The sequence below is a fragment of the Equus caballus genome, chromosome 21, assembly GCF_041296265.1.
Source record: "Equus caballus isolate H_3958 breed thoroughbred chromosome 21, TB-T2T, whole genome shotgun sequence".
Lineage (NCBI taxonomy): Eukaryota > Metazoa > Chordata > Mammalia > Perissodactyla > Equidae > Equus > Equus caballus.
This window is the reverse complement of record NC_091704.1, coordinates 56,601,350-56,621,624: the sequence shown is the minus strand read 5'-3', so window position 1 is coordinate 56,621,624 and position 20,275 is coordinate 56,601,350. Positions and strand designations below refer to the sequence as shown.

Genomic DNA, 20,275 nt, shown 5'->3' with positions numbered 1-20,275 from the left:
CAAGGGATGGGGGGCTGGGGACCAAAAGATGATGACTAAAGGATGTAGAATTTCTTTTTGGAGTAATGTAAATGTTATAAAATTGATTGTGGTGATGGATGCATAACTCTGATTACACTAAAAGCCACTGAATTGTATACTCTAGAAAGGTGAATTTTACGGTATTTGAATTATATCTAGATGAAACTTAAAAAAACTTTAATGTTTTATCCCTAAGGGCAAAAGAGAGAGAGAGCAAAATTTCGTTTTACATAACACTATTTTCTAATGTGAAATATTTCTAGTTAATAATATATTTATGTTTCTCTCATGAATACATTGAAACCTTTCCCAAATGTATGCATAATTTTTGCACATGATTCTAAACTTGGGATAACTGGTCCCTTAGGTTTATTCCCAATATGTAAAGAAAGACTTCATTGTCATGACAATAGATCTATTTTCTTAGAGTTCTATCTTAGTTTCATTTGAACACAGTCATGTATATCCTCTTGAATTCAGAGATAATTATTGATATTTATGCTTGTTTTTTCTGAACTCAGGTGTTTACCACAATGCAATATTCTGGATGGGGATGGAACAAGAGTCTTACTCAGCTATATCTTATAAACTACTCTTGAAGAAAGCTTAGACTCGCCTGCAGAAATTCCAACATTTATTCTTTTATTGTAAACTTTCTAAGTGTTAATTGAGGCTTGAGAAGGAGTATCACATTGACAAAATTATTTCCATACAATGATAGATTTTCATTTCTTTTTCTTCTAAACTACTGTACGTGAAATCTTCTCCTTCTAACTCCTTGTTGGCTTAAGTAAGATATAAGCACATGACAGAGGAAGTCTCCCAATTACGAGGTCAACCAAATACTTTGACTCAGAGATGAGGATGAAGTGTTCTTTGATGCCAATTTTCCACCCCTATGGTGGGATTAAAGTAAAGAAAAAAGTATAAAATGCATTCACAGCATCTGGCAATGAGTTACTGTATCTAATACATTCTGTGCATTCTGCCAGATCCTGGGATCAAAAATAAAAATGGTGAGAGGGTTACTCTTGAGAAAATCTCAGTATGAGTTTTCCTGTACAAGTGGCATCTTTTTCTATGATACATTAAAGTTAGTGAGCTTACCTTTTTCTGAAGCAGCAACTGTGATGTTGTACCACGGAGTTTCCTCTCTATCAAGAACCTTTGTAGTCTTAATGATCCCAGTGTTGGCATCAATGTTGAAAAATCGGTCATCTTCAGCATTGTACTCAATGAAGTACCTACAGAAAAAAACCAGACAAATCATTTTATTTGATGTTGTAATAAAGAAAATAAAATGGAATAAACGGCAGTATTAAATCAAATATATTTAAATATTTAAATGCATATTTTTAATTTTTATATTTGGCTCTTAAGATTTGCCTGGCAACTTCATATTTGCACAGAACTGACATCAACTATTTTTACCTGTCAGTTAATGCTTAGCTCAATTACTAATTCAAACAATTTTTTTTAAAAAGCCCACTTACTAAAATTCCATGAATAGAACAGTGGATTGTATCTAGCAGAAACACAGTGATTAATAAGGGGGAGACAAAATATAGGACATTGGAAGAAAAAAATAAATTAAGTCTTTAATGAAATTTCTGTTATAGGTACAAAATTTTTAGGATAACACGAGATGTCAGAGATTGATTTATCTTGGAGTTTCATTATAATTGAGATTTGAAGATAAATATAAAGTGAAAAACAAAACATTTTAGTCAATTGCTATTGTATCTCCATCACCTGGCACCTGTGTTTAGTGAAAGAATGAGAAAATAAATAAATGGGAGGTAGCTTGCATTATTGGCCACAAATCTTCTTCCCTCTCCCATTGATGTAATTTTTCCTGATTCTCTCATGTTAAGTTTGACTTCCAGCTTTTTTTGGCAATAGAATGAGTTGAAAGTGATGGTGTCCTGTTCCATATTTGGGCCTGGGTTCCATGAGACTTTGCACATTTCCTCCTATACTCTGCCATCGCCATAAGAAGAACATGCCAGGCCTAGTCCAGTGGTCCCAGAAAGAAGATGAGAGACACAAGGGCAGAGTTGCCCCTGTTCATGTTCCCCATCCTAGAGTAGAACTACCTAGTAAATGAACTGATGCATGATTGAATGCACTGGAGACAAGCAGGGCTGGCAAACAAAAGCCAACTTACTTTAGCTGATGCTCAGCTAACTCACAGACACATACACTATGGTTATAAATTACTTTTTAAATATACTTATGACTTTTGGGATTTTACATTATTCAGGAGTAGTTACTTAACATAAATATGAATAAATAATATAGTAAACAATCATCAAATGTTCTAGAAGTGTTCCAATCTATTTATAAAACTACTTAAAGAGATGAGTGTTTTCTTCTTTCCTTAAAACTTTAATACTTCTCCCCTCTTCCTTAATCTCATCTCAAGTAAAATTTCCTCTAGATCTGAAGAATAAAAACTAATTGATCATGCAAAAAGTTCTAGTGGAAGAATATTTGAAATATATGGAACCTAAGTGCAAAGATCCAAATTAAAGAAAAGGCTTGACTTGGTTTAAAAACAAATGTATTGCTAACTTCAAGTTCTCTGGATAGATACCCAATAGCGGAATAGCTGGATCATATGGTAGTTCTATTTTTAATTTTTTGAGGAATTTCCATACTGTTTTCCATTGTGGCTGCACCAGTTTGCATTCCCACCAGCAGTGTATGAGGGTTCCTTTTTTCTCCACAACCTCTCCAACATTTGTTACTATTTATTTTAGTTATTTTTGTCATTCTAATGGGTGTAAGGTGGATATCTATCCAGAGAGCTTGAAGTCAGCAATTCCAAAAGTCCTATGCACCCCGATGTTTATTGCAGCATCATTTACAATCGCCAAGATGTGGAAGCAACCTAAGTGCCCATCAACAGATGATTGGATAAAGAAGATGTGGTATATATATACAATGGAATACTACTCAGCTGTAAAAAAGAACAAAATCATCCCATTTGCAACAACATGGATGGACCTTGAGAGAATTATGTTAAGTGAAATAAGCCAGATAGAAAAGGGCAATCTCTGTATGACTCCACTCATATGAGGACTTTAAACCTGTGGACAAAGAGAACAGATTAGTGGCTACCAGGGGAAAGGGGGGTGGGGGTGGGCACAAAGGGTGAAGGGTTGCACCTACAACACGACTGACAGACAATAATATACAACTGAAATTTCACAAGATTGTAACCTATCATTAACTCAATAAAAAATTTTTGAAAAATAAAAAAATAAAAACAAATGTAGGTTTCAGTGTGTCCAGGCAGACTGAATGAGATGGATGGTGAGGGAGTGGGGCAAGCAAGACGTGTAGCACATGGTGAAGAGTTTCTACTGTTTTAAGAAAGCAATGGGAAAATAGTAAGCAAAGGAAATAACAGATCTATCTATGATCTGGAAAAATCACAGTAGCTACTTTGAATCTTGAATTGTAGAAAGTTAAAAACAATTTTGGGAAAAAAATTATGACATCTTGGACAAAGGTGGAAAAAAAGAAGGAAATGGAAAGAAGTGTATAAAATAGTGCTATATATTAGATAGAACCTGTAGAACTTTTTGTTGGAGTGACATTAGTAAGAGGGAGAAATTACAATTGACTCGATTTTTGTGTGTTGTGTGTGTTTGATCTACACAAATTCTGTAATTGATAAGCCCAATACTGAGCTGGATAAAGAGGTAGGGGAAAAACTCCTTTTGGGAGAAAAAGAATTTGGGAGATATCAATGATTTTGATGTTTTGTGCTTTAGATGTCAATTAGATAAACATATAGAATAAAAAGCAGAGAATTAAATATGGGTGTAGAATTCAAATGTGCTTTCTGAACAGGAAATATAAATTTGAGATACATCAGTCTAAATTTAAAGTAATGAGAACAGTATAATCTCATCTAAAAGAGAATTGTAAGAGAAAAGGAAGTGAAAGATTAAGCGCTACAACACCTAACATTTTGAGTGTAAAGCAGCCCAGCTTATATATGAAAGAAAGTACTAGCAAAAAGAAAGGAACAGCCCAGGAAGGAAGTGAAACTGGGAGAGTGATGTGTCATAGAAGCCAAGAAAGAAGAATATTTTAAATGGACAACTATAGTGAATTCTGTTAAGAAGTTGAGTGAGATTAGAAACAGTTAATTGGATTTGGCAAGATGGAGATCATTGGTTAACTTGAAAAGAGTAGTTTTAATAAAATACGAGAGGATGGGAGTTTTATTACAGTGGATTCAAGAGTATATTGAATGTGAGTATATGAGGGCTATGAGTCCTGACATTTTATTGGATACCATTCCCTGAGAAAGAGATCAGAAAATGGTGCCTCACGTCATCAGAGAAGTGGGATGGATAAATCAAATGTTCTGATATGGAAGATATTAAGCAGTGTCTTCAGTGAAAGGAATGATTATTTTGAAAGAAGGGAATATCCAAAAAGTTAAAATTCATGAGAAGGTGAGCAGGATTGGGTTCCAGAGCACAAATATAGAGATTTCCATTGAAAGCAATAGGGGCACTTCTTCCATTTTAGAATGAGTAAAATCTCAGACATTGGATAAATATATAGAATAGGTGATTGTAGTGATAAAAATATCACAAAATTCATCATAGTTTTTGGAACAGAGGAGTATAAGTGTAAGTGAAATACAACCCTATGTCTCTCATAGGAGGTGTAATGTGTTAACAGGGTATGTGGAACATATTGCTAAGATGTGAAAATTTATATGAACAAACATGGTAGAAGATATTAATAGCACCATGTAGACCAAAACTATAGAACACGCCAAGAAATCTAGGAGCTCATTTAGTGAAAATAACACCCAAAAAGAGACAAAATATATCACTTGTAAGTGTGTGATCAAAATAAGGAATTGACCACTGTGCATTGATTGTTCTAATAATAACTATACGTTTATTGAAGAAAGTTCAATATGAAAAAGCAATTTAAACAAGAAATACATATACAAAGCAAATTTGATTCAGAGAAGAGACACTATAAAATCTTCAGGATCCAGACACTACAGACGAGTGGGTAAATAGATCCAGATACTACAGAATAGTGGGAAAATGGTAGGTCATTGGGCTTTCCCAAAGCATTAGGCCACGGTACACTGAAACTGATTTACTTTCTTTGACTTCAGTTCACATCACAAAAAAACCCTTGTGATAATATCTCTTCCCAAGAGTCCTGAAGCTGAGGATGAGGGTTGAAGTGCTTAGGAGATATGAGAAGTCTTGTCACATGAAAGGATAGCATCCTTTAAAATGTAAGCAGTTGGCAACCTTGTTATTATATCATCTAAAGTTAGTTGCCATTAACCTGTCTTCAAGAAACTTTCCATTTTGGAGTACTCTAAGAACAATGGTTTCTGTATCTGAAAGTTGGGCCTAAAATTTAAACGTAATTCGACCTCAAAGTTTCCTGCAGCAACATTCAGCAAAGCTTGGATTATATTACTATAAATATACCCTATGAAATATAGCAGAACACGCCCCACTTTAGAAATCTGATCACTTTGGACCTGCCAATCTGGAAGAAAAGGCGGTTTCTTATTTTTTAAGCTAAATTAAGAATCTGAAAATGTGTAGGCTATTGGAGCAATCTTCCCTCTTTTAGACACTTCACATAGAGCTTTATAAGGTAAGTGCTAGTATTAGTGGTTAAGTACTTTTAGATTAAATATGCTTTTCATTTGGGTTAAAAAATAAAAGTTATGTTTAAACATTTTTAAAAATAGTAGGTATAATGCTAGGCATGTGTATCACACTCATGTAATTTACTTCTTAGCTTTCTCTGCCACCTAATTCTCTTGGGAAATCCATAATGTAAGGGTAGGATATTGGAGATTGCTTGGATCCAAAGAGTCTTATTCACAAAGTTGAAATTGAATTTTGACTCAAGGAGAACTAAATAGTTCTGCTTAACTAACCCTTGGATTTCTGCCTTAGAAATAGAAATAAAAACTCAGAAAAAGGGAAAACAGAAATGTGAGAGAAAAGAAACCATTCAAAACTATTTTAGGGGATTAAATATAGAATCATTCAATGCTCATTATTTAAAATTAAGATGTGACATGGGTCCATAAAACTGTTTATCAAATAACAAAATAGATTTAAATATTCTCAGTAGCTGACTTTTCAAATAATTTTAATAATAAAACCTAATTGTTTCCTTTCACAAACCTTCAAAAAGTAAACCCATCTTAATACCTGATGAAGTTAATTATGAATATTTAGATATTTTTGCCAATGCTGTTATTAATTTGACAATTTCAGGGATATCCAGCAAGTTTAAAATCACATAACCATTTGCTTAGACAACATAGGCCCTAATTTGGGGTTAATGAAAAAATCTGAGAAAGTCTTGAGGATTATTTTTTAATGTTCTAGTCCACAGCTACCAAAAATAAACCAGTGTAAACTACACTTAGAGTATATACAAGCAAACAAGACATTTGAAGATATTCTTTAAATTCTCCTTTCCCCCTTAATATAAGACTGAGAGTATAAGGATGATATGTAAGACAAAGAGGAAATACTTATACACGTATACGAGTTATTTACAAAAGCATCCAATAAGAAGTAATATATGCTAACATTTATGGAGCACTTACAATGCACTACATCGTGCTTTAAGTGTTTTCTAAGTATCAGTTCATTGCATACTTAAGACAACTATATGAGATAGGTAATTTTTTTTTTTTTAAAGATTGGCACCTGATCTAACAACAGTGGCCAATCTATTTTTTTCTCTTTCTGCTTTTTCTCCCCCAATCCCCCCAGTACATAGTTGTATATTTTAGTTGTGGGTCCTTCTAGCTGTGGCACATGGGACGCCGCCTCAACGTGGCCTGATGAGTAGTGCCATGTCCACGTCTAGGATCCGAACCAGCGAAACCCTGGGCCGCCGCAGTGGAGTGCCTGAACTTAACCGCTCAGCCACAGGGCTGGCCCCCAGGTAGGCACTATTAATAGCCCCTTTTTACAGAGGAGGGAAGTGAGGCACAGTGTGATCGAGGGTTTTATCCAACATCAAGGAGTTAGTTAATGTAAGGGATTAAAATGCAATTTGTCTACTAAGTAACATTTATAAGTTCCTTTATAAAAAAGTAGACAATATTTGAGGCTTTATCTATTTATTCAAAAAATACTTATTTGAAGGAGTACAAGAAAGGAACAAGAGGCATGCAAAAGAGAAAATAGCAAGATCTGAGAATTATTTAGACATATGATTTAGTTAGGAAAACAAATAAGCAGAAAAGAAAAAGGAAAGGAATATTTGCAAACTAATACAGTTGATGCACAGAGATTAAAATCAGAGGTCATAGTAAAATTCTAGGACATATTGGGCTTCAGGAAAGACATTGTTTGATCAGTCTTGAGGGATGAGTAACAGTTAACTAAAGAGCTGAGCATCAGAGATTATTTAGAAAGTATGAAATATAATAATTTTATGTGAGACAGAAAGAGAGAGAGAGAAAGATATCTTAGATCTGGTTTCGGAAGTGGGGTGGCATTTTTCAGACCACTGTCCCTCTGGTGTTGGCTACTAGTCTAGTAAGAGAGAAAGAGAGAGAGAGAAGCTTTATGTTTTAGGCTGTAGATAGGATACAAACGGAAGTTCTCTCCTTCACCCACACATTGGTGTGCCAATCAATATCACTGCTCCTATACACGGTGTTACACTTGAGTAATATGACCTTACTTTAAAACATTCTTAGGTGAGGAATAAGAATTCAATCCTATCGTCAATTAAGTCATTGAGAAAATGTAATTATTGTCTTTGTAGAAGAGATGACTAATGATACTTAGTGGGAAAAGTGCAACTCACAGTGCATTTTTGAAGGCTGAAATGCCTAGTTAGAAAAAGGAAGAGCAAGAGTGTTTAATTCTCAGAGAGCTTTATACATGCCCTGGACTCTTGAAGCTAGAAGAGGAAAGAAGAATGCATAGGGGGGCTTACCAGGAAGAAATTTTCCAATTTTCAGATATTTCAGTTAATAACCTCTTCAGGCCACTGGAAAACATCTCCTACATTCTTTTCTTCTGTGTACAATAAGTTGCAGACCCTTGCCTTGATTTGTTCAGAATGTAAGGATAAATTCTATGGAGCTTTCTTTCTAAAACAGATCCAGCATATTTCCTTCTGATTGCTTTAAAGTTATTATTCAAGGAAAATATTAGAAATTTTAACAATAAGTAAATGTATAGATAAATTCAGCTTACAGGTTAATGTGAAAAAAGTCAAGATGGGGAAATATACTCACTCATGTAATTCATACTACAGCTCTTCATCCTATGAAAAATGCTAAGGGGGGACTTCAATAACTTTCTTTTTCTTGTACTAAATCAAGCAGTGCTATACGTCTTTGACTTTGCAATATGGAGAAGCTCTGAAATTAAGAACAGTTTTGTTCCTGAGGTGCTGGAGTTAACGTGAGACTTCACTCTCTTCAGCATCCCTTTTCCCCAGTGTATGAAATGCATCTACACAAATAGTAGACCCCAGGTCCTGGCATTTAATCCATGGCTCTCTGGACGTGTAAAACCTTCATCTGTTTCCTACTTTGTGATACTTGATGTCCGTAAATGCAGTTTTCAAAAATTACTATTACTAGTTGAAATATATGACAGGCAGCATATTGCGGCTTTAAAGAAACAGAGTTTTGGAGTAAAGCAAAACTGGATTTAAACTCTGAATCTGCCACTTTATTACCATGTAAACTTGGCCAAATTACTTTCTGAGCCTGTTTCTTCACCCATAGAATGAGACTAATAATACAGAATTTTTAGGGTTCTTACAAGGGTTTTTGGCCTACAATATAAATACCCTGACCCAGAGAGGGCAAACAATGAGTAGTCACTATTTTTAATAGTCACATGATATATGGTCACATTACCAGAAAGTTCTCTAGCTTCTCACGCTCCACATAGGATTGCTCATCTCTCAATAGCTGATTAGGAAATTCCAAATTCCATTTGCAGAACGCTAGCGAGAGAGTGCAGCCTGTCTAAATCAAGGGCTTCTTCGCTGCTGGTAAACAGCCTGGTTCTGATTTTATTTTTGAAAATGGTGATGATTATATTGCTGCAAATTGCACATCCTTCTTTTGAGTTGAAAGAGACAAAACCTAGACATAGAACACTCTTAGAAATCTGAAGAGTCTCACTAATAGTTTAGAAAATTGAAATACAAAGACTGAAGTCAGGAAGCTTTTCACAAATGCCTGGAAGACTCAAACTCCCTTTCATTATCAATTCTACAAACTTGGAGTTAATTGCATTTCAGGGCACATTGCAAGGTACATCTTTTCAGTGTGCATTTCCATAATTAGTACAAACATTTGATCCCTGAGAAAGGTGGAAGTATAAGGCTTGCTTTTGTGCTTGTTAATGTTTTCTGTTTTTTATTCACTGTTTGCACCTAGAGGCCCATGTGAATGACACATTTTTATAAAACCAAGAATAAATATTATGGAAATTATGCCCCCAAAGAGCCGCTATGGAGCCTAATTATCTTAAGGCAGCTTAGAAGGATTCATTTCAGTTGTCTAACCAAAACAAAGCAGTAAGAATAATGCATATGCTAATAGATTCGTGTTCCTCAATGTTAGCATTTGGAGAAAATGTACCAATTATCTGCATCCCAACGACTGAGAAAGTGTATGCAACATGTTCAATTAAATACTCTCAATAACATGGAACAATTACAGAGGCAATTAGTAATATCATAGGATAATCAATTATATACAATAATTTCTTTTATTAAATAAAACATATATTTTGAAATATTCACATGCCTATGCATGTATGTGAAACATACATACTGGTATTCACTTCCCAAAAATATGTTTTCAAAATTTCTTTCCATGAGTACTATTTTTACCAAGTTATCAGCCAATTTGGTTTACTCTGTGTCAGGGTTTCTCACTCTCATTTTGGACCAGATAATTCTTTGTTGTGGGGACTCTTCTTAGTGGGAGGATGTTCAGCATCACCCTGGTCTCTACCCCCAGAGAATAGCAGCCAGCATTCCTCCTCCAGTTGTGACAACCGAACATGTCCTCCGACATCGCCAAATGTCCCCTGGTGGAGGGGATTTTGCCACTGAATGAGAAACACTGTTCTATGTGGAATGGGTCAATTTGTGTGTGTTGCGATACATAGAGCAACACTGAAAGAAGTTTGTCCTTGACCTCAAATTTCCTCCCTTGGCCTACCATTTTGGCACATATATTCCAGTCGTCATAGCATTTTGAAAATTCATTATTATTAATTTTCAAATGCGTCTTCCTGTCATTGTTTTGATTAAAGTTACTCCTACATCTGTTTCCTTTTCTACCCCCATTGACATTGCTGCCAGACAACATTTCAACACATCAGCTTAGCAGCAAAGTCTTTTCATGATCTCTCTCTAGCTTCTCTCTACAACCTCATTCCCACACAAAGAACCTAAGCTCCTCATAAACACAACAACTACAGTTCCCGTCTTTGTCCTTCAACAGTCTAATTCCCTAACCTGGGTTTTGAGCTTCAATTCATCTTCCTCAATTCACCTTGTCCAGAATAAGTTGGGCACACTTGCTCTGTGCACATATTTATGATACCTTTATCTCCCTTATCAAAGCATGCAATTATTTTCAAGTTTATTTCTCCACTGGACTTCAAGTTGCTCTGTGTGTGTGTGTGCATGCACGTGCTTAATTTCTTTATCATGAGAACTATTGTAATATTGACATGTGATATGTACTTTAAATATCACTTCTAAAAATGAACATACCTTCCACCTCTTTTAATTAAAAATCACAGAATATATCCTTAGTATCAAATTTTAATTTTCAAAAGAAAGTCTTACTAATGTTTATCAAACATTTTCACATCAAACTAACAGCATGAAATGTTTTTATTCTCAAGAGGTGTTGGCTCCTTTGACAAAGAATGGCCACATTTCTAAATATCCTTTTAATGCTACAGTTTTTAATAGAGTTAGACAAATTTTACTTATTGTTAAGTATCAAAAATGTCATTTAAGTGTTGGCCCAGTTGCATAGTGATTAAGTTCATGCGCTCAAGTTCGGCGGCCTGGGGTTCACGGGTTCGGATCCTGATCTCAGACCTACATACCGCTCATCAAGCCATACTGTGGCGGCATTCCACATATAAAATAGAGGAAGATTGGCACATCTTTTAGTATGTCATGCAGGAAAGAGGATTAAAGCTTTCCTTACATAATCAGAAAGGTGTTCCTTTTTGTTTTTGTTTCAATTATGACAAAATCAAAGAGCTGCAGAAATGTATAAAACTCTTTAGTTACCCTGAATTTATACCCTTGGATAATCCTAAGGGCCTAAAAAGTTGGAAATCCTTAACACGTCTGTCTCCTTTTTCTCATCATGTTCTTATTCTTACTCTCTTTACTTCTCATCCATTTCCCCAAAGGCTAAAATGGTAAACATTCCCCTCAGTATCTATGCAATGTTTGTAAAGGCTCTCAATTTCCTTTTACATAAGCATGATTGTTTCCATTTTTTAAAAATGCCCACCGCACCCATGCACTGAGAGAAACAATTTTCTGTACACAAATATATATACATTCAACGTCCTGTTCCATCTGTGAGTGCAGAAACAGCACCTTGTCAATCGGTAACCCCTCTGTCATATTGAGGGCAAAAGCAGGACGTTGCTTGAAGAATCAGGAAAGGCAGAGTATACAAGACAATATGCATAAACCCAGTTATAGAAATTGATCGCTGGGGGCCAGCCCAGTGGCCAAGAGGTTAAGTCTGCATGCTCCATTTTAGTGGCCCAGGGTTTCACTGGTTCGGATCCAGAGTATGGACCTAGCACTGCTCATCAGGCCATGCTGAGGCAGCATCCCAAATAGCTCAACAAGAAGGATCTACAACTAGAATATACAACTATGTACTGAGGGGCTTCAGGGAGAAGAAGAAGAACAAGAAAAAGAAGATTGGCAAGAGATGTTAGCTCAGGTTCCAATCTTTAAAAAACAAACAAAAGAAACTGATCTCCAAGGGATGAAAGTAGAAGTCAATAGTCTTAGTTGTTCAACCAGAAGAAAGCCCACAATGCTTGTGCACTCCATTGAATGCTGTATTTTAATGAATTTTTTGGTGAGGAAGATTGTCCCTGAGCTAACATCTGTGCCAACCTTCCTTCACTTTTTATGTGGGATGCTGCCACAGCACAGCTTGATGAGCAGTGTATAGGTCCACGCTTGGGATCCCAACCCACAAACCCCAGGCTGCTGAAGCAGAGTGCACAAACTTAACTACTATGCCACTGGACCGGCCTCAGCAACATGTATTGTTAATTTGATAGAAGCTCATCTGTTACATTACTCAGTTAAAGAATCAGTTGATATAATTTTATTATATTAGTAGTAAAATAACATGGAAATAAAATATTTAAGTATTATTTTCTTCATTTTAAATTACTTGAAAGTCAATAAAAATGTTTTTACTTCTAAAAGGTGAAGAATACCATACCTTACTAAGCTGTTAGCACTGTCGGGATCTTGTGCCAAAACTGTGCCAACAACAGTCCCGATCTTGGCATTTTCATAGACTTCCATTACGTAGGAAGGCATGGAAAATAGTGGTGGTTCATCTACATCTCCAACAATGATCTTCAGCATGGTAGCATCTTTAAAAGGACCCAAGTGAGAAAAGCGAAAATCAAGATGTGTATTTGCTCCTTCTATGTTGAGGGTATATGATTTCTTTTTCTCGTAGTTCAGCGGCTGTTGGGAAAAATAAAATAAGATTTCCAATATTATGATTGTCATCACTTTTCATAGGAGCATTTTTTTCCCATTTTTGAAAGAAACAAACAAACATGGATAGATTTAAGTTAATCTCTTTTCTTTTAAAAACAAACTATGAAGTTTGTCGACAACATCTACAGCAGAAATCATGGAACTGGAGTCAGAACCATTTGTGAGTTTTCACACAGCCATAAACATGATGGTAACTAGGTACAAAAGGATGTTTTCCATAGGCAAACAAATATTGCTTTTTAGAGATTCTCATTCTTAGTCTCTTCTAAGAACTTCTTTATAGCTCCTCTTGAACTTACACTACTAATCTTAAAAATATTTGCTGCTAATTTGTTAAATTTAAAATACAGACCATTTTGCACTGAATTTATCTTGTATCATTGATCTTTATCTCATCATCTGACTTTCACCTTGCTCGTTTTAAACATGGTATCTTACTTTAAAATCTGATAAATTTTTAAGTTTTCAATGTAACAATATTTTCTTGGAATTTTAGGAAAAGATTTTATAAAAACTTTTGAATTTCATTTTTGTTGTTTTAATTGTGTTAATTTTCTGTTTTGCTGGTAATGCTATTTCATGTATTTGTCTTTTTGTTCTTTTTCTTTATTATATTATGATTTGATCAACTTGGTTTTTAAATTATAGCTTTCTTTTTGTTTGTTCATACCATTTAATTTTTAGCTTTTAGTCTATATTAATAATTTCTCATAATCTTTTAGTTTTTTAGCTATTTTTTAAAAATCATACAGTCAATATATACTCTTTTTCTATTAATAACATATGATAGGAGTCATGAATTTGACTTAGCATGCAATAATGAATGAAGTCAGTTTGATGTTTTGTCCCAAGGAATATATGGTTTATTGTAGCATATAAAGTAGTAAATAAACATTTACAGCACTGTATATTTAGTGCTATAAGTCATACTAGGTTTTATGGAAAACATAAGGACATAAATTCAGATACAGGGGTACATGTGACCAGCTAGGTAATATTTCCAAGAGGAAGTCTCTTTTCAGATAAGAACTGAATATTTGGAAAGTGTTAAAATGATGCCTATAATAGGTTCTGTGATCCAAAATGAGCTCAGAGTTAGGACTGACAATGTCAAAACTCTCCATGGTGATGTTAGTACAGGTGATTCAGAGACCAGACATTTTTATTTTAAGCCTGGTGAAGTATCCATTGATGCTGGTCTCCCTAATTAATATCCATAAGAAGAAGCAGAAAAGATGTTTTTTTCATCCTTATTTTCTGCCACCGATTTTGCACTAGCCTGCCTCAATTTTGCAGTCTTCTTTGTTGTCACAACAGGAGAATGATCATTCCCTTTGGGGGAATTCAGATGTTTTCCTTTACCCTAAGGGCCCAGGAGAAGCAGATTTGAAAGTGTGCCCTCAATAGGATTTTATAAACAGAATGATCAGTTCTACTGATGATTACTTCCCTTATCTCTTCTGAATTGCCTCGGAAAATTGGCTTTCACATAGATTGCAAATTGCATAGAAGGAAAAACAACCATTTAATTTCCAAACCAGATATTAAAAATCTAGAACCTATAATACTTCTCAGGGACATGGATGAGACAGGGCCACTCTATTTTACAAGTTTTTCTAAGACAGAATAAAAATTCTAAAAATCTTAAAAACTCAAATTCTCAAAAGTGCACCATATATACAATATGTATACATTTATATATGTCAAAAAACTACGTATTTTAGATTTATATATGTTACAAAAGGGTTAATTGATTCTGCAGTTTATGACCCACTGATTGGGAGCCATTTGCTTCTGAGAGAATTTAAGCTATTAGTGATTTGCCAAGGTAACTAACATCCATCTTGTTTGGGGAATTGCACAACTCCTAGTTGGACCCACAAATTGACTGCACTTTTTCTTTCCTTACTCTTCTCTCCTTAAGATTAGTAAATGGGAATCTGTCTTTGACCAATTCTATAAATCTCACTCAAATTTAACTAACTTACACTAGAAATGGGACAGACTTGCTGTCTATCAGGAATTTGGTGGATGGATATGGTCCCCCTTGGTGCAGAGGAGCAGGGACTGTCAGAATCCGGGCATTTCACTCTTGAACAGCAACACCCTTAGCAGGTTTACCATTTGTTTAAGGACCATATCATCTTTTAGAGTCAACCTGCTGCATGTGGTAGATTTTATAATGACTAAGCTTCTTCTCTTTGAACGTGAGTCTTTGAGACCTTAAAACTGAAAAATGGGATTTGTTTACTTTACTAGAGATGTTTAACATTCCTTTCTCATCATAACATAGGATTTCCAAACATTCATCTCTGTTTATTCATTTTTGTAGGCTTTTACATTTTTCTGACTCTCAATGAAATTTGTGGAGGTAATTTTGGCCACTTCTACCCCATCAGATATTATTATCAAGCTGTGCATCCAATATGACAGGCATCTCTTTGTCCATTTTTTTAGCAGATCCCTTGGCAAGTTAGATGTCATTTATCTTAACACTAACCTACCTACTGCTAAGGTGCAGGCTGTTTCTGTGGGCACATGGATTCATGTTTATGATCATCTGACATATCTTTAACTTCTCCAAGGCAGGGATAATCATTTTGAAGGACTTGTTTGCCAGGACTGGCAGATGGATGAATAGGGACCCATCTGGAGACACTAAGGAATGAAAGGATTATTTCAGGTTGGGACAGGAATTTAGAAACAGATAAACTATGTAAATAGAAGTAATTTAACAACCTCATTTATGAAGAGAACCTGACAGTGCTGAATTGCAAGTATAGAAAAACTGGGAAGAAATTATACCCATTTATTAGAGAGAGAATATAATTTAAATTATGTTAATTCTTTGTTTTGTATTACAACTAAAATAGTATATAGAGATTGGATTAGGATTATAATTATTATTTTTCCTATTATGGTAATCCTGGCAAAGCTTTCCAAATATTCATCATTCACACATTTTAAATCGCTCTTCCAGTAATTTCCTAGTAATCTTTTGCTTCTGGGAAACTAGAGGTCTATCTGTGGGTTTCACTTTCCTTAATTACCAGTAGATTTTTTTCTTTTACCTAAAAATAGATAAAAATAGTATACCAGGAGCAGTGAAAATTGTTCATCTAATACCTGGTTTTGATGAGAAGACAGTGGAGGAAAAAACTTAAAAGAAAGAAAAGAAAATTTACCCAAGTTATTGACGTACCATAGAAAGCAATAACATGAACTGTCTGGCTGAGAGTTTATAAAACACAAAACATACAGTTTTCCTGTCTTAAAACAAGACAAAAACAAATACAGAATAACTCCATAAACATGAGGCACACTATGAACTTGACAAGGGCAGCTGTAGAGCCAGACACTGCTTGTGTGCATGAGTTTTTTGTTTTGTTTTGTTTCTAGCTCTATATTAAAATGCCAACCGTTCATGCATGTAGCTCTTTCGGGCTGGATTCTGACAATAATCATTCAGATTGAACAGCAGACTAAAAGCCAAGCTAAAGAATTGGAGAAAGAGTTCTTCCTTTTAGAACTACTTGAAGGCTGTTTGAAAGAGTAGGTTTCAGTCTTTGAGAATTTGTTTACCATTATTTACTCCATAAATTTTGCCTCATTGGGATATTTGGTGTTGGGGGTGGGGATTGATAATTTGAACAGAGTTAATCCCATTGAACAAAATTTCAGAGCTATGTCAAGTTTGTCTTTTTAAAATACTGCAAGTCCCACAACTAGAAGGACCTGCAAAGATATACAACTATGTACCGGGGGGTTTGGGAAATAAAGTAGGAAAAAAAAAAAAAAAAAAGGAAGATTGGCAACAGTTGTTAGCCTAGGTGCCAATCTTTAAAAATAAAATAAAATAAAATAAAATACTGCAAGTCTGGATTACCATTTCAGTGTTTAATATGAGAAATAGGTAAGCATATGGCAAAAGTGTTCTACTGGAAAGCAATATATTAATGTTTAGGGATAAAAATTCCAGGAACATTATCAGATTCTTTTTTCATTTTTATAGAATTTGTTTTAGGATTAATTCCCTGGACCAGTCTCAGTTCTGGTTCAAGTTCTGTGAGTTGAAAAACAATTCCCACATGATGGACACTCACACTTAAGTGCTATGATTAGTGTTGGCAAATTTAGTAAATTAAAATTATTTTAAGTGGAGTATGTGTCAATAATCACATGTGACATCCTTATACTAAGAAATTATTTATCATTTATCTGAAATTAAAATTTAATTAGGTGCCCTTTATCTAGCAACGCTAACTATGATACAATCATGAAGATCTTACTTGGCGATTAAATACATCAGCTATATGTAATTACCAGCAAATATAACATGGATATGTATTGGCTTTCACCTTTGAAAAAATCAAATTAGCTTTAACCATACGAAGTTGCTGATATCAACAGTGTATGACATACACAAAAGGTAATTTCATATGTAGAATTTCATGATTCAGCCTAACATATTTGTTTTTCTAACACTGAACCATCCAAGCATTCCTGGAATAATCCCACTTGTGATGTGTTTTGTTTTACTCAAAGCTGTTTATAATGGTTTCTCAGATAGTCATAAATGAGGTTGCTTAATATTTGTATTGGTTTATTACATTTTTGTGTCAATGTAACTGTATTAATTTCCTAGTTGCCATAACAAATTACCATAAACTGGGTCCTTAAAACAACCGAAATTTATTCTCTGGCAGTTCTGGGGACCAGAAGTCTGAAATTTGGCAAGGCAGAGTTCTCTCTGGAGGGTTCCCGGGGAGAATCTGTTCCTCACCTTTTCTAATTTCTGTGACTACTTTGGCATTCTTGGTTGGGAATTCACTTAGCATCCTTATTCAACCACTTGCAGGATGAGACTCCAGGGTTAGGGTTGAGAAATCTCAGTGTTGCAGCAATGGACCATAAAGACTTCTTTCTGGGGAGACCTAGAAGATTTCCTAATTCATGCCCAGCACGGAGGCAGTGACCAGAGCTGTGAACTCAGAGGGCAGAGCCACAGAATGTTATTCTCAGGACTTGAAACCTAATGGAATTTGCTGTGCTGGAAGGTAAACTTGTTTGGGACTAGCAACTTCTTTATTCCTTCTGTCTTCTTCCTTTTGGAATGTCAATGTCTATAACTATTATCCTATGCCTGTCGCACTGTTGTATTTTGGAAGCAGATAACTTGTTTTCTAGTTTCACAGGTCCACAGATGAAGAATTTTGTCCTGGAATAGAACCTATCCAGAGTATCACCCATACCTAATTCAGATGATCTAGATGAGGTTTCAAACTTGTGATGATACTTAGATGAGATGTTGCACTTAGAATTGATTTTGTAATGAATTGCGACATTTATGGATGTTGGGATGGAGTGAATATATGTTATACACAGGATGGACGTGAATTTTTGAGGGTTATAAGGCAGATCGGAGTGGGTTGAATGGCGGCACCCCAAAACATATGCTTATAGCAAAAGATGCAATTAGCTTATATAGTAAAAGATGAAAGGAGGAGCTTCTCCTGGATTATCCAGATGGGCGTTGAATCCAATGGCAACTGTCCTTAGGAGTGAGGCAGAGGGAGATTTAGCAGAGAAAACAGGATGAGGTAATGTGACCACAGAGGCAGAGATTAGAGTGAGGACGCCACAAGCCAAGGAATGCCTGCTGCCATCTGAAGCTGGAATGGATTCTCCCCTAGAGTCTATGGAAGAAGTGCAGCCTTTCTGACTTCTGCCTTGACTTCAAACTTCTGGATGGCAGAAACGTGAGAGAATGCATCTGTTGTTTTAAGCTTCAGTTTGCTGTAATTTTTTACAGCAGCCCCAGGAAACTAATATAAGATTTATTTGCTTTATATGAAAACAGTAGAAATTTCATTTTCTTTGTTTTTAGTGTGCCGAAAGTGTATAAATAGTATCAGAACTGGAGAGGTAGTTCATTCACAAGTTTCTTTTTTATATGGAAATCAGTTTATATGTATTTTCTTTTTCTTCGAAGTTGCTTTTAGCAACTTAGGCAAAAATATTCTTTACATGAAATTTGTGTAGAATTAAGAAATGATTGTTACCCTTTATTCTTGTTATTTATTTTCTCTAATTCCATCTGGGTTTCTCAATAAGATTAGTTAAGGTTTATTTGCTATATTGCTATAGTTCCAAAAAAACAAAGTTTCTAAATTAAATATATTTCTGTTTTCTAACCTCCTTTTGTCTTATTAATTCATCTTCTGCTTTTATTCTCCCTTTCTATCTTCTAGTAATAGATTTAATTCATCTAATTTTATTTTATTTTCTGTCTTTAACATATTTAGGATTATGATATACTGTGAGAAGTAGTTATTCTGTATGGTATGATTTCCATATATATTCTTTTTCCTCGTCATTTTTTCCTAGAAATTCTGCAATTTTGCTGTGTATTTTTGTCTGTGACGTGCATGTTGTTGATGACAAAGATTTCTGTTGTTGTGGTTATTGGTAAACTTCCAGGTTGAGGAAACTTTTTGTCTTCTAATTTTTATTAAATTTTTGTTGTATTGCATTCGGATGAGAGCATTTTACCTGTACTATTTTGACTTTTGGGCACTTATTGAGATATCCTTTGAAGACTGATATATGGTCAATTTTACTACATGTTCCATGAACACTTGAAATAAAATATATAACTTCAGAATACAGAGATGTATATATATCAACCTCCTTATGAATTATGTTATTGAATTACTCACATTTTTAAAACTTACTTTGTTATGGACAGAAATAGGTGTATTATAGTCTCCTTCTACCTGTCTGGTCTTATACATAGCTTTTTGTATACATTGTAATACAAAAATATTGTACTACAATATTTTTATTATAATACACATATTAATATATTATTATTTTAATAAATATAACAATTAAGTTAATTATTATATGGAATTAATTAAATTTATATATTTATAATACAAATATTGTATTACAATATTTGTGCATTGCTTTGTGAATGTTGTCGCTATGTAATATACTGCATAAATATCTACCCATATTGTATACACATTGTCAAGTGCTCCCTTTAGAATTATAAGGTCTCTTCTGTATTTTTATGATTTCAACAAGATAGGCATTAAAATCACATTTCTTATTTCCTTTTTTATTACTCTTTTATTTTAATTTTAACGTCTTTGTTTCACATGTCTCCAGTTTTGTTGCATGAAGTTTTCATCTTTCTGTTTTTTACAAAATTTTACAGTTTTGTTCTAGTGACTAACTTTATGCTTTAAAATTTAGGTAATATGCTTAATCTGTGTTTCTTTTTTCTTTTTAGTGGGCAAGATGATTTACCCTGAGTTAACATCTCTGCTCATCTTCCTCCATTTTGTATGTGAGATGTGGCCACAGCATGGTTTGATAACCAGCGTGTAGGTCCGCACCTGGGATCAGAACCTGCGAACCCTGCCACCAAAGT

General features: G+C 34.6%; 1 protein-coding gene across 10 annotated transcripts in view; it reads right to left on the bottom strand.

Moving 5' to 3' along the window:
• CDH18 (cadherin 18) overlaps nt 1-20,275 on the bottom strand; it is a 903,322-nt gene that overhangs the window by 71,071 nt on the left and 811,976 nt on the right. For all 10 annotated transcript variants that reach the window (XM_070245958.1, XM_023625812.2, XM_070245959.1 and 7 more), the window contains 2 exons: nt 12,548-12,801; nt 1,129-1,265 (listed from right to left, as the gene is read on the bottom strand). In XM_070245958.1, the coding sequence (XP_070102059.1) occupies nt 1,129-1,265; nt 12,548-12,801 (391 nt within the window). The remainder of the gene's footprint in view (nt 1-1,128; nt 1,266-12,547; nt 12,802-20,275) is intronic.